This window comes from Telopea speciosissima, chromosome 11 (genome assembly GCF_018873765.1).
Source record: "Telopea speciosissima isolate NSW1024214 ecotype Mountain lineage chromosome 11, Tspe_v1, whole genome shotgun sequence".
NCBI classification, from domain to species: Eukaryota; Viridiplantae; Streptophyta; class Magnoliopsida; order Proteales; family Proteaceae; genus Telopea; species Telopea speciosissima.
In genome coordinates, this window is record NC_057926.1 from 32,822,450 (window position 1) to 32,849,275 (window position 26,826).

General features: G+C 40.5%; 1 protein-coding gene across 1 annotated transcript; it reads right to left on the reverse strand.

Moving 5' to 3' along the window:
• Window positions 1–16,630: 16,630 nt before the first annotated feature.
• Window positions 16,631–18,608, reverse strand: LOC122644975 (geraniol 8-hydroxylase-like). The gene is made up of 2 exons (XM_043838331.1): window positions 17,565–18,608; window positions 16,631–17,319 (listed from the first exon to the last, which is right to left on the reverse strand). The coding sequence occupies exons 1-2, from the start codon at window positions 18,606–18,608 to the stop codon at window positions 16,684–16,686; spliced, it is 1,680 nt and encodes a 559-aa protein (XP_043694266.1). The 3' UTR covers window positions 16,631–16,683.
• Window positions 18,609–26,826: the final 8,218 nt, after the last annotated feature.

The following is a 26,826-nucleotide window of genomic DNA, read 5'->3' on the forward strand; positions in this document are numbered from 1 at the left end:
CCAGCCCAATCCGCATCAGTATATGCTTCGACACAAAGATGACCATTCGGAGACAAAAGAATACCTTTACCCGGTGCTGATTTTAAATATCGAAGGATCCGGATAACAGCATCCATGTGAGAGGAGTGTGGATCATGCATGAACTGACTAACTATAGTCACAGATACTGCTATGTCAGGTCTTGTATGAGACAGATAGATGAGCTTACCAACCAATCTTTGATACCAACCTTTATCAATAGGAATTCCCTCCTTTTCTTTAAGTCTTGTAGTAGCATCCATAGGTGTATCGGAAGGATGACACCCTAGCATCCCAGTCTCCGTCAATAAATCTAGGATGTACTTTCTTTGAGAAAGAAAGATGCCTTTAGAAGATCTAGCAACCTCTATCCCTAGAAAGTACTTTAGTTTTCCCAGATCTTTTATTTCAAATTCTCGCCCAAGATAAGTCTTCAACTGGGTGATTTCATGATTATCATTCCCGGTCACCACAATATCAACAAACTATTAGGAGAGTTACCTTTTCACCATTTTTCTTGATAAACAAAGTATGATCAGCGTTGCTCTGCTTATAACCTGTAGAGACCATTGCCTTATGAAATTGTCCAAACCATGCACGGGGGGACTGTTTCAGTCCATATAAAGCACGCTTCAATTTACAAACTTTCCCGCTGGTCTTATCACAAGAGAATCCAGGTGGAATGTCCATGTACACTTCCTCGTCAAGTTCTCCATGAAGGAAGGCATTCTTTACATCTTATTGTTGTAACTCCCAGCCAAGATTCACTGCACAAGAAAGTAGCACCCTGACGGTGTTTAATTTCGCGACTGGTGCAAAAGTCTCCTGATAATCGATCCCATAGGTCTGAGTAAATCCTTTTGCAACCAAATGTGCTTTGTATCGATCCACAGTACCATCTACCTTCTGTTTCACCACAAACACCCACTTACATCCAACTGGTTTCTTTCTTGGAGGAAGAACCACAAGTTTCCATGTATTATTCTTTTTTAAGGCTTGCATTTCTTCCATCATTGCTGCTTTCCACTTTCCATCTGCAAAAGCTTCCTGCCAATTTTGGGGAATACGAACAGAAGAAAGAGAGGAGACAACTGTACGAAATGATGGAGAAAGGGAGCCATAAGAGACTGAGAAATGGGGTGCTGGGTACAAGCCCAAATACCTTTACGATGAGTAATAGGTAAATCCGGAGACGAAGGAGAGGATATGTTACTTGGAGATTGATCTGGTTCCAGGGCCGACAACTGTGGTGGTGCTGGGGCTACAGTGGATGGAAGCTGCTTGTATTGGAATGTCCCCTGTGATAGGTTTTGAGATTAGAGTCGTTAATTTTCTTCTGAAATTCCCTAATGGTTTGTTGGACTAGAGTCATCTCCCCTTGAAGGGAATTATCACCAATAGGATTTTCAGCATCCGCTAAGTTCTCCCCCTTGGGGAAAATCCGTGGGGGAAGCAGTAGAGGGAAGAGGGGAGGAAACAACAGTCGGTTGAGGGGTGGGTGAAACAGGTGATTGGACTCGAGTCTGGGTCTGTATGGGAAGGTCAACCATCACATCTTCACCAAAAGTCTCCCCCTGAAGAGGTGTGGGGTGATAATAAGATAGAGTTTCATGAAAGACAACATCCATACTGGTGAAGGTGCGACGGGTAGGAGGATGGTGACATTTATATCCCTTTTGGGAAGGAGAGTAACCCAAAAAAATACACCGGGTCCCACGGGGTTCAAGCTTGCCCAGAGATCGGGTATCGCGAACATAACAGACACAACCAAACTCTTTTGGTGGGACAACAAAGGTGGAGGACCCCTGCAGTAAAGAAGCAGGGGTGGCAGAGTCAAGGACTCGAGTAGGGAGCCTATTGATAAGATAGGCAGCAGTCAAGATAGCATCTCCCCAATATTGGGAAGGGACAGAATGGGCAAACATAAGAGCCCGAGTCACCTCAAGAAGGTGGCCGTTTTTTCTTTCAGCCACACCATTTTGGGCTGGGGTATCAACACAACTGGTCTGATGGAGTATTCTATGGGCAGTAAGGTACTGCTGAACTGACCATCCATGTATTCTTTACTATTGTTACTGCGCAATATCTTGAGATTGGCAGTGTATTGGGTCTGAATCATCTTATGAAAATTTTGAAAACAAGAGAAAACTTTACTTTTGTTGTGCATTAAATAAACCCATGTACACCTAGAATAACAATCAATGAAAGAAATAAACTGTTAACAAAACAGGAATTTCGTGAATGGCTTGAATGATCAATGAGATCAGCCAAGCTCTCTATTTATAATAATAATAATAAAAGAGATTACAAAGGGAAACACTGTTCACGACACTGTTCACGTGAACATTGTCACAGCCCAATTACAATCCTACCCTTGTTCAAAAGTACATAAATAAAGCATAAATAAAAAACCAAAAATACCTTTATAATATCGGGTAACACATCTCAACACTCCCCCTCAAGTTGGGGCATAGATATCACACATGCCCAACTTGACTAGACTAGGATAAAACAACTTCCCACTCAACCCTTTGGTGAAGACATCAGCCGGTTGATCTCCAAACTTCACAAAAGGAATACAAATCTGCCCACTCTCTAACTTCTCCTTGATGAAGTGTCGTCAATCTTCACATGTTTGGTACCGTCATCTGCGTTTGGATTGTGGGCAATGCTAATTCCGCTTTGTTGTCACAAGACAACATCATTGGAAGATGAACAGAACCACGGATATCAAGGAGTAAACTCTGAAGCCACAGTAACTCACATATGCCCTGGGCCATAGCACGAAATTCAGCTTCAGCACTAGATCTTGCCACAACATTTTGCTTTTTACTCCGCCATGTGACTAGATTTCCTCCAACAAAAGTACAATAGCCGGAGGTAGATTTCTGTCGGGTTACCACCCGTCGGCAAGATCTGTAAGCCTCAATGCGAAGATGGTCATGAGGAGACAAAAGGATACCCTTTCCTGGAGCTGACTTCAAGTAATGGAGAATACGAAGAGCAGCAGCCATGTGAGTGGAATAAGGATCATGTATGAACTGGCTCACAAGATTCACAGCAATGGCAATATCTGGTCTGGTGTGGGAGAGAGAAATCAGCTTGCCCACCAATCGTTGATTACTGCCCTTATCAACAGGTTCACCATCCTTCTCTTGCAGACAGGTAGTAGCTTCCAAGGGAGTGTCACAAGGATGACAACCAAGCAAACCAGTCTCTGATAGTAAATCTATAACATACTTTCTCTGGGAGAGAAAGATGCCTTTTGGAGAACGGGCAACTTCAATCCCAAGAAAATATCTTAGCTGTCCTAGATCTTTTATGTCAAATTCCCGTCCCAAGAAAGCCTTCAGGTGAGAAACTTCATCTGTATCATTACCAGTCACAACTATGTCATCAACATAAACTATGAGAAGAGTGACCTTTTCTCTCTTTCGCTTGATGAACAGAATGTGATCAGCATGACTTTGTTTGTATCCACAGGAGACCATCATCGTTTTATGAAACCTACCAAACCATGCCCGTGGAGATTGCTTCAACCCATAGAGTGCCCTTTTGAGCCTATAAACTTTCCCATGGATCTTATCAGAGGAAAAACCCGGAGGAACATCCATATAAACCTCCTCTTCCAACTCCCCATGAAGAAATGCATTTTTTACATCCAACTGCTGTAGGTCCTAGCCAAAGTTGACAGCACAAGATAGTAAGACCCGGACAGTGTTCAACTTCGCAACAGGGGCAAATGTCTCCTGGTAGTCGATCCCATAAGTCTGAGTGAAGCCTTTGGCCTTAAGTCTGGCTTTATATCTATCCACTGTTCCATCTGGCTTCTGCTTGACAACAAATACCCATTTGCACCCGACTGGTTTCTTACCCGAAGGAAGAACAACTAGCTCCCATGTCTCATTTTTAAGTAAGGCCGTCATTTCTTCCATCATGGCTGCTTTCCACTTTGGATTTGCAATTGCCTCTTGCCATTTTTGAGGAATGGAAACAGAGGAAAGAGAAGAAACAAATGCACGATAGGAAGGAGATAAAGCATCATAGGAAACGACATTGGAGATGGGGTGTTGGGTGCATGATCTAACGCCTTTACGAACAGCGATAGGTAAGTCAAGGGAAGGATCCTTACTAGATGATGTAGTAGGGTCTGGATCTGGATCAAGTACAGACGATTGTGGAGGTGGTGGTAGTCTCAACTTGTCCTGTGCGCTCCCGGGTATATACCTTATCAATAGGGATCTGACTAACTGGTCTACGCTCCCCCTGAATAGGAGCCACTATAGGAGCTGAAGTTACAGAGGGCCCCCCCTGAATAGAAGCCGGAAGAATAACAGACACATCTTCAAAACCTTGATCCTGCTCCCCCTGAAGAGGTGTCTGGGAATAATATGACAAGGACTCATGGAAGACAATATCCATGGAGACAAAAGTACGACGAGAAGGTGGATGGTAACACTTGTATCCTTTCTGGGTCGCAGAATAGCCCAGAAAAATACACCGAATGCTCCGTTGATCAAATTTCCCATGAGGATGATGATTGCGGACATAGCAAACACAACCAAAAACTTTGGGGGGAACCACAAAGGAGGAGGAACCCTGGAGGAGATCAACGGGGGAACGACAATCAAGGACATGGGTAGGCACATGGTTGATGAGATAAGCAGCGGTAAGAATGGCATCACCCAAGATCGAGAAGGAACCTCCGTGCAAACATAATGGCCCGGGCTACCTCAAGGAGATGTCTATTTTTCCTTTCAAGAACCCCATTCAGGCGGTGTGTCAATACGTGTCCGATGGACAACACCATGTGCAGCCAAATAAAGTTGGAACCGACCCTCCATGTACTCTCTGCCATTATCACTGCGTAAAATGCGCAAGGTGGCATTGAATTGGGTTTGAACCATACGATGAAATAACTGAAAACAGCGGAAGACCTCACTTTTATGGCTCATCATGTACACCCAAGTGGCACGAGTATAACAATCAATAAACGAGACAAACCATCGATGACCAGAAAGGGAAGTACAACGGGCAGGGCCCCACACATCAGAATGAACCAAAGCAAAAGGAAACTCACTTCTTTTATTTAATGAAGAATAACTGGAATGAGTCTGTTTGGCCAAAACACAAGCCTCACATAAAAACTCATTCCTATTACAATGCTTAATCAAGCTCGGAAACAAAAGAGACAAAGTACTAAGGGATGGATGACCAAGTCGGCAGTGCCAGAAATGAAGGTTAGGGGACGAGGTGGATTGTAAATGATGAGCTGTAGAGGAAGCCGAATGCAAAGTAGAAGGCTGACCCGGGTCAAGTAAGTAGAGACCACCCTGCATCTTACCACCCCCAATCGTACGCCCCGTCTCCAGATCCTGTATGACACAATGAGAAGGGAAAAAAGTCAGTTTGCAGTTCAGATCTCTAGTTAGACTACTAATAGAGAGAAGGTTGGTAGAAAAGGACGGAACATGCAAAACAGATTTTAATGAAAGGGTAGGTGAGCAGCGTATGGAACCCTTCCCATTAATAGGAGAAAGGGAACCATTAGCTACTCGAACACTGTCTTTGCCAGAAGATGGAGAATAAAGATGAAATACATGGGAGGAGCCAATCATGTGGTCAGTGGCACCGGAATCTATAATCCAAGGACTGGATACAGCCGATGCACACAGACTACTGACTGGAGTACCTGAGGCAAAATTAGAACCAGGAGGGGCAGCAGGTGTAGATGCCGTAGTGGAGGCAGCGGAAGAGGTTGTAGCATGCAACAGAAAGCTAGGAGCTCATCCTGAGTAAGCCCAATGTCAGATGAAGGGGGCAGCAGCAGCAGTAGTAGGAGAATCAGCCATATGAGCCTTGGGCTTAAACTTCCCACGGGCTTTCTGTTCCTCAAAATCAGCAGGCTTCCCATGGAGCTTCCGGCATTGAGCCTTAGTATGATAGAGCCTGTTGCAGTGGTCACACTTGACAGGACCTTTAGGGACAGCAGTACCACCATCAGTAGTGGTAAGAGAAGGAGTACTGGAAGCAACTTGCAAGGCGGAGCGATCAACAGTAGAGGAATGTAGCATAGCAGCCCGACGAGATTCCTCATTATGAACCAAGGCAAAGGCCTGCTCTAGGGATGGAAAAGGGGGCTGCCCAAGTACTTGCACCCGAATAGGATCAAACTCCATATTTAGTCCAGCCAAAAAATCATAGACACGTATTTTGTCAACATGTTGGCGATAGGCAGCTAGATCAGTAGCAGTAGAGGGCTGATAGTCGGAGTAATGATCCAATTGCTACCACATTTTCTTGAGGGCAGCATAGTATTTGGAGACAGAGAGCTCCTGTTGGGTAGTGGCATTAGCCTTCTTTCTAATCTCATAGACTTGTGCATCATTCCCCGTGCGACCATAAGTCTCTTTGGCACCATTCCAGATAGTATGGGCAGTGTCTAGTAGATGAAAATTGTCTGAGATATCCCCTTGCGTAGAATGGATCAAGTAGGACATCACCATTGCATCATTCGATAACCACTTGTTGAGCTGAGAACCCTCTTCCACTGGTTTAGTTGTTGTCCCAAGAAGATGGCCAGTAAGGCCACGACCAGCAACTGTCAAATAGGTAGACCGAGACCACTTCAGGTAGTTAGAGCCATCAAGTTTAATTGGGGCAGCAAGGGGAAGAAAATCAGTCCGGGGCTGGCCATCAATGCCAGAAGAGGCCGAAGAAGAATCTGAACCAGTCATTGCAGCAGGTAACCAATCTTCAATGAAGTAGCAAACAGCCAAAAAATATCCAAAAAAATTCTGGAATCGACCCCCAATAGAAAAGGGCTGTATTGGAGCAAAAAATCTCAGATATGTAGGCTGGGAATGATGTCGAATGAAGGCAGCAAGGGTGCCAATCAAAAGCAGCAGGAACCAGCAGCCCAACCCCAAGATCAATTAATGTCAAGGTTTTTTTCAAAACCCTGAGAAGAGAGATCGATAAGGGGCTGGGGTCTTTAACCAATCTGATGAAGTGAATAGGGGCTGAGAACAATATCAAATAAAGATCCCACAATAGAAGATGCAGCCGAAACAGATGTAGAGGCCTGATCTCCAAAAAAAATAGGAATCTTCAAATCGCAGATAGTGCTTCAGCTCCACTCGGTCCAAAAAAGAGGCATAAAAAAGGAGGTATATTGGGGCAGCAGCTAGATCATTACGATCACCTCAGTAGTGCTGCCCTAATGGGAGAAGAAGAACCAAAAGAAAGGAAGAAAGAAGAAGGGAAGAAGCTCGATGGAGGGAAGGAGAAAAAAATCGAAGGGAGGGAGGTGGGTTTTGAAAACCTAGATCAGAGTGTATTTGGCTCTGATGCCATGTTAACAAAACAGGAATTTCGTGAATGGCTTGAATGATCAATGAGATCAGTCAAGCTCTCTATTTATAATAATAATAATAAAAGAGATTACAAAGGGAAACACTGTTCACGACACTGTTCACGTGAACAGTGTCATAGCCCAAATTACAATCCTACCCTTGTTCAAAAGTACATAAATAAAGCATAAATAAAAAACCAAAAAGACTCTTATAATATCGGGTAACGCATCTCAACACAAACCAACGGTGGCCTTTAAGTAATGGTTTGCGGCTAGGCCCCCAAACATCAGAGTGAACAATATTAAAAGGAGAAGAGCTTCTTTTATTAGAAATAGAATAAGTAGAGCGATGTTGTTTAGCCAAAACATAGGCTTCACAAAAAAAATCGTCTTTATGATAGTCTTTAGCTAATGCTGGAAATAAAAGGGATAATGTTCCTAAAGGGGGGTAACTTAGTCTATTATGCCATTGTTGAAGTTCAGAAGAAACTAACGCATTTTGATGGATGGGAGAAGCCAAAGGCAGTGGTGAAGTAGGACTCCCAGAATCAAGCAGGTATAATCCACCATGCATCTTACCACATCCAATCGTCGCCCCCGTTGCCAGATCCTGAAACACACAGTGTGAAGGAAAAAAAGTTACTTTACAATTTAGGTCACGGGTAAGACTACTGATGGAAAGAAGATTAGTGGTAAATTTAGGAATATGTAAAACAGATGATAATTGTAAGGAAGGTGTGCAACTGATGGAGCCCTTTCCAGAGATAGAGGAGAGAGAGCCATCAGCTACCCGTACTTTGTCTTTACCAGATGTAGGAGAGTAACGAGTAAAGATACTGGAGGATCCAGTCATATGATCAGTGGCACTGGAGTCTATGATCCTATTATCATGTTGAACTGTATTTTTCAGAATAGAATTACTCAGACCTTTCCTTCTAATCAATCCATCTTGGTTTTTTTTTTTAAATAGTAGTTGAAGTTAATAAAAGTCTAGAGATTTCTCATTGATCATTTCTGTGGGAGCCAGGAGAAGTTAAGAAGAAACTCTAATTAATCTGAGGATGGTTTGTAGGTTCTTAGTAGAATGTTGGGTCAGATTGTGTCAGTTTTAAGAGAAGAACTCTCTCTTGTTGAAGTGCTTGTGGAAATTTCTGAAGGAACCTCAAAACCTTTGGGATTAGAGCCAAATATGGATTGCATTGGGAATGGTTGGGATTCATGCCACCCAAATCTTTTCAATTCAGCATCCAATTAGAAAATTATCAGCTTGGTTCTTCATAACTTTTCCTGATTTGTCCAATATGTGGATGGGCTCTAGTTGTGGGTAGGTCTGTATGGGGAGTTTGGGCTGAGGTGGGAGGTGCAGAATATGGAAAAGTTAAAAAGATGTAACACCTGAATTGCTTGGTAAATGTTAATCTTGCAACTTGTTGATAATTGTAGGATCTGTTCTCTCTTCCCCCAAAAGAAATCATCTTGTAAATCTCTTTCATGGCCCCAATCAACATATTAGCAACCTCTTTAATTTTTTTTTGTTTTTTTGATAAAACCTCTTTAATTTCTTTCTGCATAAGATAATATGGAAAGTTCTTGCCTTCCTCTTCTTGCTTCCAAGGATAGAAGAAAGGGGAAAAAAGTTAGAAAAAGTATGAGGTGCTTCTTAAGGAGTTCTATCATTTAGAAAGTAGTTGTAGTACTCTTGATATGATTCAGCAATGCTGGAAGAACTGTAAGCATTGTTTTATGTCTTTGGTGTTTGGCAATTGATCAGTGCTTTGTTAGGGCCAACTGGGTATCTGGGATTTTACTGTCTTGACTCTTGATAACAGCTGACCTTAGAGATCTTGCCTTGATTGACTCAGACTGGTTTTCTTTTAAAGCCTACACTAAGATAGTAAGATCTCAAGGGGATAGAATCTGCAAAGAGATGTAGAAGTTCTAGTACAGCAGGAGTATATTTGAAAGATAGGATCAAAATGGAATTATGATAAAGAAAGGTCAGAAGCAGAAAATAACAAAAGGAATAACTCCAAGGAGTGGGTAGCAGCAAAAGGACTCCACAAGACATATATAGATCAGTTAGAAATCAAACTCTGGTCGAAGAACCCTTTGTTATCAGGTCTATCAGGTATCTAAATATCACAGAAAGTCAGCTCAACTGAAGGGTATGACAAATAGGTCTGGAAGAAAACACCAAAAGAGAGCAGGAAAGTAATTAGATGAAGGTGTGTGTTAGGCCACTGAAGATCAGAATCTTATGAACAGACCTAAGAAAGATTAGAATCAGAAATTTAGATATCAAGTCCTTTTTCTTTTTTGGCCAAGTTTCCCTCCACCCATAGAGGATGATTCACCCACCATCCTAGGGTTTTAGTATGTTCCAAAAACCCTAAACCCCTCTTAGGGTTTTTGTATGTTCTAAAGTACCCTCCTGATACCTTTGCTGCCCTCTTCCATCTTGCGGTGAATGAGATTCCATTCACCGAGGTTGGAGGGAAACTCAGTCCTCTTTGTTTTTTGTTTATGAAAAAAGGAAAACATAAAACTAACTTAAAAATGACTAGAGTACAACGGTACAAACCTCAACCTCATTATACACAATCATATTCAGTCCCTCATGCCCAGCACAACTTAACTACCATGTTCTTGTTAGACCGTACCTCAAATTGTTCAAAATTGGTGGTGACACAGAAGAAACCTCAACTCTGTTGGGAACCACCTTAATAAATTAAAAATCATTTTGCTTCATTTATTTCTGAAACTCACCATCTTCACAGAAGAAATCCTACGAGAAGAATCCTAGGAGCATGATCTGTCATTAAAAAAAAAAAATTACGTTGGTGAACGGATTTGGAAGACCGATTAGCAGGCCCTCGCATCTGTTGCGGTATCTTTTGAATATCAATTTTCTGTTTTGATTCTAGTGACTTTGAAACCCTAACACTATTTCCCGCTGGTCTGAGAACCAATTGGACTTCAAAATCTGTTTTGTTCAAGGGCAGAGACTTAGGGCTGATTTGATATGATTTCTATTTCAATTTCACGGGGTAATTTCAATTCAGATATTGTTTGGTTTGATTTTTACACCTTAGTTCAGTGAAATAGAAATAAAATAGAATAGAAATTCTGAAATAGTTGAGGATACGTTGTAATTTTGAAATTGAAATTGATTTCACTTTTGTTCTTTAATAACACGGTTAATTTGATAGGCAAAGCAGTAATTTCATATTAAAAATACAACACCATCCTTCTCTTGATGGTCTCACCACCACCACAGCCGCCACCATCACCACCGTCTTCCCTGCCCCGGCCCTGCCCCGACTCCGCCCCAACACCACCACCCTCTCCCAAAGAAATATAGAGAATTTATTCTCAGAAATTGAACCGTCCACTTTTCACATCTTTCCTTCTGTTTGCTTTGGGATTTGTACAAGTTGTCAAATTTACTGTACTGTTGCTTTTATCTCATGTAGATTCGGGTAACAGTGTATCAACATCAGCTTGTATTTATGATTGTTTTCTCTTTGACACTATTTGTTGCCCTCTAGATGTTTGGAGAAACAAGGCAGAATTTTTCATTGCTCATTTTCTGAGGCTTTTTAATTCTATTGTTATTTTTTACGATTGTCAGAGACAAGAAACACAGTATTGTAAGTTTCCTTTCTTTTTTGGTAATATCATGTTGCACTTCACTTTTTTCTGATAATTCAGGTGTTTCAACCTATAAGCCAGCTTTGAACAGTGTTAAATTTAAACACTACATGACTGGGAGATGTAATTGTGTTTCAGTCCATTTCTTGGCTCTATGTAATGGCATTTTTGAATGCTTCTTCCAAGCCATTGGCTGGGAGATGCTACTATTCTTATTTACTGTTATAGCAGATATCCTTGGCTTACTATTCAGGAATTTGGAACTAAGATTCTAATAAAGGAGATTAGGGTGCTCAGAAATGGGAGTGAGAGAGCCTGTAATTTGCTGATGATAACATGTGTTCTAAGTTATGTTTTGAGAAAGGGGATTATATGAACTTAGAGAAAAGCAAATTGGCTAGGCATCAATTTAATCAGATTGCAAAAGAGGGTTTCACTAACCTTTTGGTTCATATATTTAGAGGTGGCCCACAAGCACTGCTTACTTCTTGGGGGCAATCAAAGAGCAGTGGGTTTGGGAATTCATTGATACAGAGCTTTAGGATGGAGAGGTGGAAGTGGAACTGTCCTTTTTCAGAGGGTAAAATAATTCCTATGAGACCACACCTGCTAATCTATGAATCTACTATTATGTTGAACTGTATTTTTCAGAGTAAAATTACTCTGAGCTTTCCTTCTAATCTATCCATACTTTTTTTTTTTAAATTTTACTTGAAGTTAATAAAAGTCTAGAGATTTCTCAGTGATCATTTCTGTGGGAGCCAGGAGAAGTTAAGAAGGAACTCTAATTAATCTGAGGATGGTTTGTAGGTTCTTAGTAGAATGTTGGGTCAGATTGTGTCAGTTTCAAGAGAAGAACTCATTCTTGTCTAAGTGCTTGTGGAAATTTCTGAAGGAACTTCAAAACCTTTGGGATTAGAGCCAAATATGGGTTGCATTGGGAATGGTTGGGATTCAAGCCATCCAAGGCTTTTCAATTCAGCATCCAATTAGAAAATTATCAGCTTGGTTCTTCCTAACTTTTCCTGATGTGTCCAATATCTGGATGGGCTCTGGTTGTGGGTAGATGTCTGGTGGGGAAGGGAAACTCTACTATGAATAAATTTCCTATGATCGTTTCTTCTAAAAAGAATTCATATCTGAGTGTCTTTCTCATTTTCATAGGGTCTGAATGGGGACTTTGGGTTGAGGTGGGAGGTGCAGAATGTGGAAAAGTTAAAAAGATACAACACCTGAGTTGCTTGGTAAATATTAATCTTGCAACTTGTTGATAATTGTAGGATCTGTTCTCTCTTCCCCCAAAAGAAATCATCTCGTAAATCTCTTTCATGGCCCTAATATGGAAATTTCTTGCCTTCCTCTTCTTGCTTCCCAAGGATAGAAGAAGGGGAAAAAATTAGAAAAAGTATGAGGTGCTTCTTAGTGAGTTCTATCATTTAGAAAGTAGTTGTAGTACTCTTGATATGATTCAGCAATGCTGGAAGAACTGTAAGCATTGTTGTATGTGTTTGGTGTTTGGTGTTTGGTAATTGATCAGTGCTTTCTTAGGACCAACTGGGTATCTGGGATTTTACTGTCTTGATAACAGCTGACCTTAGAAGAGATCTGGCCTTGATCAACTCAGACTGGTTTTCTTTTAAAGCTTACATCAAGATATCAAGGAATACAATCTGCAAAGAGATGTAAAAGTTCAAGTACAGCAGGAGTATATATTTGAAAGACAGGATCAAAATGGAATTGTGATAAAGAAAGGTCAGAAAGCAGAAAATAACAAAAGAAATAACTCCAAGGAGTGGGTAGCAGCAAAAGGACTCCACAGGACATGTATTTAGATCATTTGGATATCAAACTCTGGTCGATGGACTTTTGATATCAGGTCTATCAGATATCCAAATATCACAGAAAAGTCAGCTCAACTAAAGGGAATTGCAAATAGGTCTGGAAGAAAACACCAAAACAGAGCAGGAAAGTAATTAGATGAAGGTGTGTGTTAGGCCACTGAAGATCAGAATCTTATGATCAGACCTAAGAAAGATTAGAATGAGAAATTTAGATATCAAGGTTTGTTTTTTGTTTTTTGACCAAGTTTCCCTCCACCCATGGGGATGGTTCACCCATCATCCTAGGGTTCACAAACCATCCTAGGGTTTTAGTATGTTCCAAAATAACCTAACCCTTGTAAGGGTTTTTGTATGTTCCAAAGTGCCTCCTGATACCCTTTCCCACCCTCTCCTGCCCTGTGGTGAATGAGATCCCATTCACCGAGGTTGGAGGGAAACTCGATCTTTTTTTTTTTTTTTGTTTATGAAAAAAGAAAAACATAAAACTAACTTACAAACAACTACAGGACAACCCACTGTTAACAAAAACGTGTTTGTTCCCGTTTTTTATCGTTTTTAACACGTTTTGTCATATGTTATCCAAATAAACGGTAAAAAAAGGCAAATGGCAAGCATTTCCGTTTTAAACGCGTCTCTCCTTTTTTTTGGCATTTTTTAAGACCCTGGACTTAACTGATCATATCTTTCTCTCCCAAACTTTGAACGGCTTGATTCTTTCATCGACGTAAAGATGACATTTTTCATGATATCACTTTCAAGTCAAGGTCAATGCACGAATACCGAAATTAAAAGTATATATTTCAAATAAAAATTTCTCAATTTATATGAGAAATATTTTTTTGGTTCTATTTTTTTGAAATATAAACATTTAAAATTTGTATCTTCCGTTTTTCATGGTTTACCGTTCTCTATTTTTTTTGACCATCCATTTGTAATTTTTTACCGTTTAAAACCCGTACTGTAGGACTTGGGTTTTTTTGTCATTCCCGTGTTTGCTAATTATTGTACAACCTTAACCTCATTATACACAATCATATTCAGTCCTTCATCCCTAGCACAAGTTAACTACCAGGTTCTTGTCAGACCGTACCTCAAAATTGTTTAAAATTGGTGGTGACACAGAAGAAACCTCAACTCTGTTGGGAACTACCTTAATAGATTTCAAATCATTTTGCTTCATGTCCTTCTGAAACTTACCATTATCACAGAAGAAATCCTACGAGAAGAATCCAAGAAGCATGATCTGTCGTAAAAAACATTACGTTGGTGAATGGATTTGGAAGACCGATTAGCCGGTCCTCTCATCTGTTGCGGTTTCTTCTGAATATCATTTTTCTGATTTGATTTTTACACCTTAGTTCAGTGAAATAGAAATCAAATAGAATAGAAATTCTGAAATAGCTGAGGAGATGTTTTAATTTTGAATTTGAAATTGATTTCACTTTTGTTCTTTAATGCACACATGGTTAATTTGGTGGGCAAAGCAGTAATTTTATGTTAAAAATATAACACCTCCCTTCTTCTCTTGATGGTTTCACCACCAGCACAGCTGCCACCACCACCTCCCTGCCACCATCGCCACCTTCTTCCTTGCCCTGGCCCCGGCCCGCCTCGCCTCCGCCCCAACACCACCACCTTCTCCCCAAAAAAAATAGAGAATTTATTCTCAGAAATCGAACTACCAAATGAAATTCTTATTCTTGAAATACTTCAAATTCATGTCACCTAAACAATTCTAATTTATTGATAAAAAATTTATTTGTTAACTATTTCAAGAAATCAATCCGAAATTGAAATTGAAATCATATCAAATATGGCCTTAGTAACTAGAGACATTTCCTTAACCCCTTAATTTCTCCAAATTTGGGCTCTCTTTCCCTTTCCATTCTAAAGGCTTTAAAGATGGTGCACCTCCGAAGTTCATTTTCAAGCTGCAACTACTCTCCTCTCTCTCGATTTCAATGTTAAGAAATGAGATTGGTTAGTGTTATTTGTGCTAGAAATATGTGTAATTAATGTCTCAACCATCAAGAAAAAAAGCTAAAATGTCTGAATGAGTTAGGGTTCCTAGTGCATAGCAGTGATCAGTAAAGCAGAAGAAAGCAGAGAGAACGGAGTGGAAGAAAAATAGGGCTGTCAAAAAACACCAGGCCAGCCCGAGCCCGCCCTAATCTGCCTTGAGCCTGTACAGGGCCGGGCTGGGCCTAGGGTTAACGTAGCCTTGGGTTGGGTTTGCCATTTCCATGGCTCTGGAAGGGTCAATCAGAGGTGACCCGGGCTTGGCCAAGGTTGAGGGTGTGTTAGGCTCTCGCCCATTTCGTTAATAAAAAATCGGACGGCTGGATCAAAAAAAGAAAGAACGAAACAAAGAAAAAAGCCATCCAATTGTTGGATTTGGAATAATCCACATGTCATGCAGCCAGCCCGTCACTGGACCTCACTGGCAAATGAGGGCGCTGGAGAGGATTACAATTCCATTAGTACCCACTGTTTTGTTTGTATAATAGCACAATCATAATTGGTCACACATGATAGATCTTTATCCCCTCCAGTTCTCTGCCTGACCCAATGCCCCTAACAAAGGGAGCACAATGATCACCCTACCCCTACTCGAACACTATGCCCAAGTGGGGTCCTCCCCCTTTATTAGAGGCACTGGGGAACTGGGTCGGGCATGGAACTGGAGAAGATAATTTTCCCACACATGTAACAGTGTTAACCACAAGTCTACAAGAAAATTATCTCCTCCAGTTCCCTACCCGACCCAATTTCCCCATACCTCTAATGAGGGTGGGTTGACTCCACCGGGGCCCGGCCCGGCCCAGCCCAGTTCCCCAGTGCCTCTAATGAGAGGGGTGGACCTCATCTGAGCAGAGTGTTCGAGCAGAGGTAGGGTGGTCATTGCACCCATCCTTGTTAGAGGCATTGGCGAACTGGGCCAAGTAGGAAACTAGAGGGAATAAAGATCCCAAGTCTACACCCATCCTTGATAGTGTATCTTTTCATTGGTTTTTTGGGGTTTTTATTATAACGTGTTATTATATTTGGAACGCTCGGAATAGGGTCTTGTTTTGTTCAGAAAAACCAAATGCCTTGGGGGTTTTACAAGAAGTAACACGTTGGATTTCAGATTTACACTTACACCCCTCCCCTGATACTTCCCCAAGTGTACAACAGGATAATGGTTCCTCTTCTGATATATGTTCTTGGATACCTATTCCTAAGCTTGAATATCCTATTTTATTGTGTGCAGGAATCCAAACCCCAGGAGTAAATCTGGCAGACTGAACGTATATGTTTCTCATGGGTGGAAGATTTTTGTTTTTTTGGTGCAGGATCAATTTTGTCTTATAAGCCTTGGGATCCGGAATTATACAGTATCAGGGCGGGTCTTGAACATGCTACGTCGTTAGACTTACCAAGTTCTAACCCTGACATTATAACTGTACTTCCATCCTCTGCTACCTATCCTTGGCCTTGGATTTATATTAAGGACCTCATGTGTATTAGTAATCGTTCAGCTGACCGTCTTTACTACTTTCAAACATTCTGTTTGTTTGAACATGGTGTGTAATTTAGCAAAACGCAAGCAGGATATGTAGGTTGTATGTTTTTGTTCTCATAAAAAAAAAAGATCCCAAGTCTACTACTACAATGCGGGACCCGCAAAGTTGAAATCCATTATCAAATTAATGCGAAATTAATGCGACAAGCATGGGCATCATTTCGGTCATCAACTTATCCATAAATAGAATTACACAAAGTCAACTTTCCTGAATACATAAAATGATGCATTTATAGATTACATCAACAAGGAATTTAATTGTAGAGTTTGAAGTCAGATAACTTGGGTGAAGGGATAGCAACAAGGGGTGTTGCCTTCTTTAATTCCAAACCAAACTTATCTGACATGTCAAGCTCTACTCCCTTTGGCAATTCCCACTTGAATGAATGCAAAATTGATGCCAATAGATATGGTACCATTCTTTCAGCCATAGGAATTCCAACACAAACCCTTCTTCCAGATCCAAATGGAATATATCTAAAATCTTTACCACTAAAATCATATTCATCATCACCAATAGATGATCTCAAGAACCTCTCAGGCTTAAACTCCAAGGGATTTTCCCAAGCAATTGGATCTCTTTGTATAGCCCATGCGTTCACCATAACTTTAGAACCCTTTGGAACCATAAATCCACCTATGGTGCAAGATTCACTTGGACATCTAGGAATCAAGAAAGGAGCAGGTGGATGTAGACGAAGAACTTCCTTTACCACTCCATGCAAGTAATGTAACTTAGGTAAATGAGACTCTTCCACTATATTGTTCAACCCAACTACCTCTTCTATCTCTTCTTGTGCTTTCGTCATTATATTTGGGTGTTTCAATAGCTCAGCCATTGCCCACTCCACTACGCTCGATGTTGATTTCGTCCCAGCTCCCATCACATCCTGTGAATAAAATTTAGCAATTCAGGCAAAAATGATAAAATAACCCAATGTAGAGACTTATAGGTACTTGGGCATCATTTCCTTAACAACTAGCTTTTAAGGATGAGTTCTGAATCTTTATCCTCTCCAGTTCCAGCACTGGGGAATTGGGCTGAGTAGGGAAGTGGGGGGGGGAGATAATTTTCTGATGAGTGCTACCAAAAATTGAAAGGAAATTGAAAAAACCTAAAATTTAAGGTACATACCAGTAACAAGGATTTGATGTGAGTGATGGTAAGACTAGGTGTCTTATTAGGGACTCCTTCCTTTGCCTTAAGATTGAGCTGATGTAGTAAGACCTGCAAGAAATCTTTGTTTTGTTTACGAACATCATCCTCTACTTTTCGTCGTTCTCCATCTGTTTTGAGTCGTTCATCTATGACTGAATCCAACATCTGATCGAACCAAGAAACCGTATTCTTCATTCGCCTCCCAATACCTTGAATATCAAACCACGCCAACGCCGGAAAAAGATCGGAAATATTAGGTTCACCAAAAAGCATCACAGCTCTATCCATTATTCCACGAACTTCCACGGTGGTGCGCCGCCCTTCCTCACCTTCAAGTGTATCACCCCACAACATACTTGTTATGATATTGAATGTTGTGAGAAACATCTCTTCCCCTACATCGACTGGAGTGCCAGAATAGGAATAGAGTTGTCTTAACATGTTGCAGATCTCTCTACGCCGGAGACCATAAAAGGCTTCAAGTCTCTTGTGATTTAGTAACTCAGAGACACAGACCTTACGGAGCATTCGCCAATGGTCACCGTATGGTGACCAAACCATGTTAACGCCACCGTAACTTGAAATATTCCCCACTGCCGGTACATCGTGGTTGGCGAATATGGTGTCGTTATCTTTGAAGATCTCTTTTGCTAGCGATGATGATGTTACCACGATGCAGAGTTTGCTGCCTAGTCGGAGTTTCATGATTGGACCATAGGTTTCGGCGAACTTGGCAAAACTGCGATGGAGCTCGGTGCCGATGAAAGGGAGATGGCCAAGTATCGGCAGGCCTAGTGGACCTGGAGGAAGTGGTGGTGCATTTCTTCTTGACCAATGCCGCCACCACTGTGTTACAGTTATGGTGGTGGCTAATAGTAGGAAGAATGATAGTATGTTTTGAGCTTGTGTTGGGTTTGAGAAGAAATTGTTTGTTTGGTAGTGGTAGAGTTCGGTACCCGCCTGCCACCACCACTGGGCAAAAGCACAAGCAGTTTGAGAAACCTTGGAGATGAGAGACATGGCTGAGAGAAGCAGGAGAAAGTGGAAGTGGGATAAGCTCAAGTCGAGACAAGGATAGATCTATAGACCTGTTGGATCTGAATCGATACGGACCAATTGGAACAGTATCGAATCCCTGCTCTGGACTTCTGGAGTCCCGTTTCATGGAATCGAGAAATTTCAATAAAAAAAAAAAAGTCAACTAAAATTACATTATTGAATTGTATTGTGTTCATGAAAGAAATGCCTTGATATCCTCAATATCGATAAGAATCTGGTAATGAATCAAAGAGTATCAATTAAAAAGTAATGTTTTTTTTAAATTTTATTTGCAGTTAATGCTTAAACACAAAGAGGGTATCGTCCACCACAGCTTGGGGCTCTGGATCTGGATCTAGAACATGTTCCAAGTTGTTAGTAACCAGAAACCACGTTAATAATAATCCTTCTAATTGGCCAGAATTCTTTATAATTGCTGATACACATAATCAAGTAAAGTAAAGTAAAGCCAATCTAATTGCTAAGGCTTTGGAGTGCAAGAGAGAGGAGGCAAGCTGGAAATATTGATAAATTTTGAATCAAGTGAGCCCAAACCTAGGCGTAGTATGATAGTTTTGGTTAGGGGGTGTCAAAACCTAGCCCCAACCGTTAAGATGGATCGAAACCGATCGAAAAAACCCGAGACTGAATCGAACTGATCCAATATGGATCGGTTTTTGGACTGGGGTATGACGAGACCGGTTGAAAGCTGGATTGCACCATACCGATCGATAACAAATCAAAAACCGAATCGAATGAAACCGATAAGAAAATAATGAGTATAAGGTTGTGAATCATTGAAATGATTTCAATATTAGTGAGAAAATTTATGATTGTAAGATAAATTGTTACAAATCAATGAGTATGAGGTTATGAAAATATGGAAATTGATTTGTAACAATGCTTGTTCCATCGATCTCCTTTTTAAGTGTGGGGCTAATGAAATATTTTATGTAGTTGAAAAGAGAAAGAGAAGAAAATAGGCACAAACCGAACCCAACTTGTTAAAAAAAACCCAGTATCGAACCGAATCCAAACCGATATCAATCCGTTATCATAAATAGAAATCGACACAAAAAACCGCACCGAGCCGAAACCGAAAAGTTCTTATTGGATTGGTCTCAGTTTCTCTAAAAGCCACACCGAAACCGAAAAACCTGAACTGAAACCAGACCGAACTGACCCATTGACACCCCTAGTTTTGGTCCAAAATTGAGCCCCAATTCAGACCTAGTGGCATATATTCTTAAGCCTTGGCCAGGCCATTAAATCTGATATTACATGAACACATCAAAGCAATTTTCTTAGTCATAGTTGTTTTCTTGTTTGACTCGAGGAAGGTGAATTAAAGTGTTTTTATCGAATTTTTCCTCACTAAAGTTATGAATGTAAGATTTCGTTGTGGTTTAAACCCAAAAACAAATCGATCTAAATCGATATTAACCCGATATTGAAAAATTGAAATAAACCGAACCCAATCGAAAACCGAAATTTCTTCACCTTCTAGCTGGACATGCTTTCAAATTTCCACCTGTTTAAAGCTTTTGGACTAAATTAACAGTTCCACAATGTGTCTGGATAGTGATTCTTTAGAATTTATAAAACCTATGCTTGTGGGGATTACTTCTTTTTCTTTCTTGGCTCTGTGTTGCTCTTGCTAAAACCTTTCCTTCAGCAATGAAAAATTATAATTCAGATGGATTCCCATTGATAGCCATCTGAAAAGTGCCTTTGAGACCAAAATTTATAATTTTTCTTTGGAGGTCCATACAAAATATTCTTCTAATTAATTAGGGTTATGATATAAAAGTATTTAACTAACTTCCAATCGAAATGCCTTATCTGTACCTGTGGCATGCTAACACTGATGCCCTGTCTTTAATAGATCGAATTTGATCAACCCCAAATTTTGTTATAAAAACAATGCAGCAGAAAGATCATTTTGTAGCAGAAAAATGAGAAAGAAAAAGAAATCACACACACACAGAGGACAAAATTTTTGCGTGGTTCATTCTAAGAAGGAAGGCTACATCCATGGCCGAACGATAGAACAAATCCACTATTTCTATGAAGCAAAACCAAACCCTCTTTCACCATCTCTCAAAGAGATACTTACAATATTTAGCGAAACCCTAACCTAGAAAGTACAAAACTGCCCTTAGAGACCCACCTTGTTTGGTTTCAGATTTGAACCAAAACAGAGTGAAATACATATCAAATCGAAGATCTCGACGAACTCTACAGAAATCAACGTCTTAAGCGCTGATGTATGCACTTTTAAGCCATTTATGCGCGTTTTGAAAGCGAAATGACCCGCCGAAGAAATACCACTACAATTTTTGGACTGAGATCAGACTTCACGCACCAATGACAAATTTGAGTATCAAAACCGAGCATATCAGCTCTTGTGTTGGGTAAAGAATTGGTGAGAGAAGAGGTAATGATCTCTTCCTCCCATTTCAAATTTCAAAATATTAAAACTGGTTGTTGACAAGAGGTACTCTCTTGGCATGTTCTCTGGCAAGCGAGGAAACAATTTGTATGGAATCATAGAAAATGGAACTCAACCACCTCTTTAAAAATTATAATCTCTGGTGTAAGGAGTCTGATCTTCCAATAGTTACAAAATCTGATAATGCAATAAATTTTGACTTCCACCAATCCCATCAACAACCCATAACCCTAAATGACTTGCTAGATCATTTGTGATGATCTAAAATCCATGCATGCGTCTATTCAGGAAACTGCTCCTCAACCTTTGAAGCAAAACTAAGGGGGATCTGGTCAGCTCTTCAACAGATCAAGGAACATGATCTAAAGAACATGGTGGGCTGTGATTGGGCTTTGTTAGTTCTACGACTCAATGGGCCAAGATATTCAAGGTCAATCAGGGCCAATCAGGGGCCAGGTCGAGCTTGGAAAAATCCTATCAGGGTCGGGCTGGATCCAAGGTTTGTTAAGCCCTGGCATGGTTGGGCTAGGCTTGGATTTAGATTAAGACCCCTAGGGTCTAGTTGGAGTTTAGGCCAGGCCCAGCCTAGCCCAATCCGTTGACATCCCTAGCTAGTGTATTGTAAGCTAGCACCCTTTGTGTGTGTGTGTCTCTCTCTCCTCCCTTTTGAAATGACCTGTGCCCCTGCTATATAATGCTCTGTTATGTGCCCCATTGGTTCCACTCACTAGCTTGCTGCACATGGGCGGTGTCCCTCTCCCGTTAGTTAAAACCAAATTTGGACACATAATTTGTTCATGGTTTTCTAGTAAGTCCAGATTTGTGTAAAATCGAGTTAATTAGAAAAAGAAACGTGACACACAAAAGGGTTCAATACAGGTTGAATTTTTAAAACTATGAATATCATTGTTTAAAAATTGGATTAGCATAGCGTAATGGAGAAAGTTTTCCACTACCGCATGTTAAGGGTTCAGCCACCATCCTAGAGTCCAAAAATTTCCCCTCATTTATGAAGGGTCGAACAAATCTCTTCACTATTGCATGATATCCTCTCCTACCCATCCGAAAGCCGCAGTCAATGGATTCTCCTTCACCATGGCTTAAGAAAAACTCGGTCCTAGTTTAATTGCCACTTAAAACTTGATTACCCAGTTTTGACTTATTAGATGGCTGACCTTGGGTTTTTGTTGGTGATTTTGTTCAACACCCTCACAAGATGGCACAATGCACGTGGTGGAGGTAGCGCAAGCGAGCCAGAGCCTTTGATGCAGGCTCAAATGAGGCTAGAAACGGCCTGTCCTGGCTTCCAATCAGAACAAAACAACCTGTTCTAAGTTCCAACCAGGACGAAAGGGTTTGTTCTAGCTTCCAGCCAGGACGAAACGACCTGTTCTAAATTCCAAACAGGGCGAAACAGCTTGTTCTAGCTTCCAGCCAGGACAAAACGACCTGTTCTAACTTCCAACCAGATGAATGTGAGATCTTTCCAATGCCTGAGTAACTCTAAGGAATTTTAGGTCAGCCCGGCCCAACCCTGAGGGCGGGTCAAGGTTGGATTATCCAGACCCTGAGTTAGGATCGGGTCAGGCCTGGGCCCAGCTAAGGGTACTCAGCATGGTTTGAGGTATCGGATCGGATCGGCCGAGTTTGGCCGAGGCCGATACTGATCGGATCCAACTGTTCGAACAGGGGTAAGAATGTAAAAAAAATTAGTTTTTTTACAAGAAAACAGGGACAAAATTGTCATATTTGCTCGAGTTTGGGAGATCCCGATCCGATCCGATCCAGCCGATACTGAGATCACGAACCATGGTACTCAGGGTTAGGCCAGGCTTTTTAGGTTAGGGTTAAAAAGCCTGGCCCAACCCAACCCTGTTGCAACCCTAATTTGAAGGCCTTTTTTTTTTTTTTTTTGCTAAGAGTTCATTTGTATTAAACTGAGGAAAAAAATACGCAAAAACTTGGCCAAAGACAAAAACAAGATACAAACAAATCCTAATGAAATCCTCCCTTCAACAATTGAGAAAAACACTGAAGAGAGGAAAACAAACCAAGGCTACCACAGAGAAAAGAAACTAACAAAATCTAAATCTCGGTCTATAGTGGGCATCAATCATTAAATCATCTTGAATGAAAAAAAGGAGATCCACCATCAAAGAAGAAACTCTAATCCAAAGAAGACTTGATTGAATACTTTGGGAACTCAATCATATGACATTTCATTTTTCAAAGAAGACTTTAACCCATAGAAAACTTTGATGTTTGGGAAAATACATTATATCCTCTTCTTTTGTGTGTGAGTGTTATCTGGTTTGAAACAAAAACTAGTTTATTGTGTGTGTGTTGTAGGAGAATGAGTAATATTATAATTCTCGATTGAATCTTTGCTATACAATGAATCACTACAATACTATAAACTACAATGACATACCGTTCACCATTGAGTCATTAGTTGCGGCGGAACTTGATGAAGCCATTGCAGCGTTTTGATGAGAAGAATATCAAAACAAAAAGAGAAGGACTTCTTCCCTCAATCCTTTTATATGCAATTCTTTCAATGGGTAAAGAGTTGTTTGTGCGTAGATGAGGGGAGGGACCTTCTCTTCCTTAAATAGTCATAATCTATCAATCTCCCATAAAGATTTGACAGTTAGATTAGAGGATTAAAACTCCCATAATGAAGCCTAGTAATGAAACATAAAGGATCAAGTTTAATGGAACCCATAACGGGAACCATTGAATAGGATGGAGAGTTGGTCAATTGGCCAATCAAAAATTTCCTACAATCTCCCACTTGGACCATATGACCAAACTTATAATCTCCCAGTTCATAACAATAATACTTGGATCCCATCAAAATATCCCATACAAAGCTTACACAACATAATACCTTGAATGAATAGTCGTATCAATGCGAATCATGGCGGTTATATGTCATTTATATCGACATATTCTCTTCCATAATCACAGCACCAATAAATCCATCCAAGCAGGTCCTTAAGTAGGGAAACAAATAATAAACGGTCCAAAAGAAAAAACTATAATATCTCACTCTTATCGCAATAAATGTATACATAAAGATAGAGATGAGAAATGTTCAGGAACATCCATAAATATGATCATATCAAATAATAGAAGGTGTCTATAACAAAATGTGACCAATGGATCAAACTCTAGTAAGACCCATATCAGATACAAGGTCTACAAAGAGCTTAGGCGCCAATGCCTTGGTCAACGGATCTACAATCATCAGACTTGTTTTTATATGAGATACAGATACCTTCTGTTCCTGAACAGCTTCCTTCACAAAGTTGTACTTCACTCCAATATGCTTAGCTCTGCTAGAATGCTTGTCATTCTTGGAGTAGTACACAGCGACAAGGTTGTCACAGTAAAGTCTTAGCGGCTTCATGATGGAGTTGACAACCCGAAGCCCTGAGATATAATTTCGCAACCAAATCGCCATTGATGTGGCCTCAAAGCATGCCACAAATTTTGCTTCCATGGTGAAAGTGGAGACACAAGTCTGTTTCTTGGACTTCCAAGAAATTGCCCCATCAGCTAATAGAAAGACATAACCAAACGTAGACTTCCTACTGTCGAGGCAACCGGCAAAATTAGAGTCCGAATAACCAATCACTTCCAACTGATCAGTTGCTCTGTAAGTAAGCATGTAGACTTTCGTTCCTTGTAAATAACGCATCACCTTCTTGGCAACCACCCAGTGATCCATACCAGGATTACTGACGTATCTGCCTAACATCCCAACTGCATAGCTAATATTTGGATGAGTACAAGTCATGGCATACATAAGACTTCCCACAGCTGAAGAATAGGGAGTGTCTTTCATCAATTCTCGCTCCAGATCATTCTGCGGACACTGGTTCAAACTAAACTTATCACCCTTAATCACGGGAGCAACATTGGGTCTATAGCTTTTCATACCTTATCTCTCAAGAACTTTATCAATGTAGGTTCTTTGTGATAGCCCAAGCAGTTGGCGAGGTCTATCTCTAAATATCTCTATGCCGATAACATAAGATGCCAAGCCCATATCTTTCATTTCAAAATTCTTAGAGAGAAATGTTTTTGTATCCTTTAACAAACCAAGATCATTGCTGGCAAGCAAGATATCATCTACATACAGGATCAGAAATATAAACTTGCTCCCACTGAATTTCAGACATATACACTTATCGAAAGTGTTTTCTACAAATCCGAAAGACACGATGATGTGATTGAACTTTAAATATCATTGTCTAGAAGCTTGTTTAAGTCCATAGATTGATTTCTTTAATTTGCATACTAGACTTTCCTTTTCTTGAATCCTAAACCCTTCTGGTTGGTTTATGTAGACTTCTTCCTCTAAATCCCAGTTCAAGAATGCCATCTTCACATCCATCTGGTGAAGCTCCAGGTCTTAATGAGCCACCAATGCTAAAATGATCCTAAGTGAATCCTTCTTAGAAATAGGAGAGAAGGTCTCATGGTAATCAATGCCTTCCTTCTGAGTGAAACCCTTCACGACTAATCTGGCTTTATGTCGTTCAATTTTACCCTTCGAGTCACGCTTGGTCTTAAATACCCACTTACAACCAATCGCTTTAGACCCTGAAGGTAGTTCAACAAGCTCCTAGACATTAATGTCGCTCATGGACTTCATCTCATCTTTCATGGCATCTACCCATTTACTAAAATCATTATCATTCATAGCCTGTGAAAAACTTAAAGGGTCATCCTTGATTCCTATATCAAAATCATACTCCTGGAAATATACTATGTAGTCATCTGAAATGGCAGACCTCCTCACTCTCTGAGGTCTACCCTGTACTTTCGGCTGAGGTGGAGGTAAATCTACAGTGTTCTCAGTGACAACATCTTAATGGAGTGGTACATCTTCTGTAATTTGTTATTCCATAGGATCATCATTAATGATGACTTGTGGAAGAATAACGCTATCATGATGTACAGGAGCTGGAAGTGTAACCCGGAGCTCCTCAAATATCACATTATGTGGTTTATCACTCCCACTAATGTCGCCATCATCTAGGAATCTAGCAGTTGAAGTTTTCACAATCCTGATACTATGATTAGGTGCTTAAAATTTAAATCCCTTTGACCATTGACAGTAACCAATATAGTAACAACTAATGGTCCGAGGGTCGAGTTTTCTTTCATGTGGATTATATAATCTAGCTTCAGCTGGACAGCCCCATACGTGTAAGTGTCTCAAACTAGGCTTTTTTCCCATCCATAACTCATAAGGAGTTTTAGGAACTGACTTACTGGGAACCTGATTAGAGATATACATAGCTATTTTCAAAGCTTCGCCCCACATAAACTCAGACAGCGATGGGTGGCTTATCATACTACGAATCATATCCAAGGGTACGATTACGTCTTTTCGTGACTCCATTCTGTTTAGGTGTACCAGGAAGTGTATATTGGGGAGTGATCCCCTTCGATTTGAGGAAGCGGGTAAATGGTCCTTGGCTCCAGGTTAACTGAACCAAATTCAATTGCGTTAGCCTTTGCTGATCATTTTAGCCAGATGTTTACAACTTCTGATCCTTTGGATGCAAGCTTTATTGAATGTCTATTTCCTCCTATCATTCTTGCCAGTAACCGTGACTCTCTTTGCTCTCCTCCTACTTTGGATGAAATCAAGCATACAGTTTTTTTCTCTTGGCCCTCTTAAAGCCCTTGGGATCGATGGATTTCAGGCTTGTTTCTTCCAGAAATTTTGGG

What these genes read in the sequence shown, in the direction of transcription:
- LOC122644975 (XM_043838331.1), bottom strand. Translation starts at nt 18,608, where the DNA reads ATGTCTCTCATCTCCAAGGTTTCTCAAACTGCTTGTGCTTTTGCCCAG. An exon ending in ACATCAAATCCTTGTTACTG is followed by an intron (nt 17,320 to 17,564) that starts GTATGTACCTTA and finishes TTTTATTCACAG; the next exon opens with GATGTGATGGGAGCTGGGAC.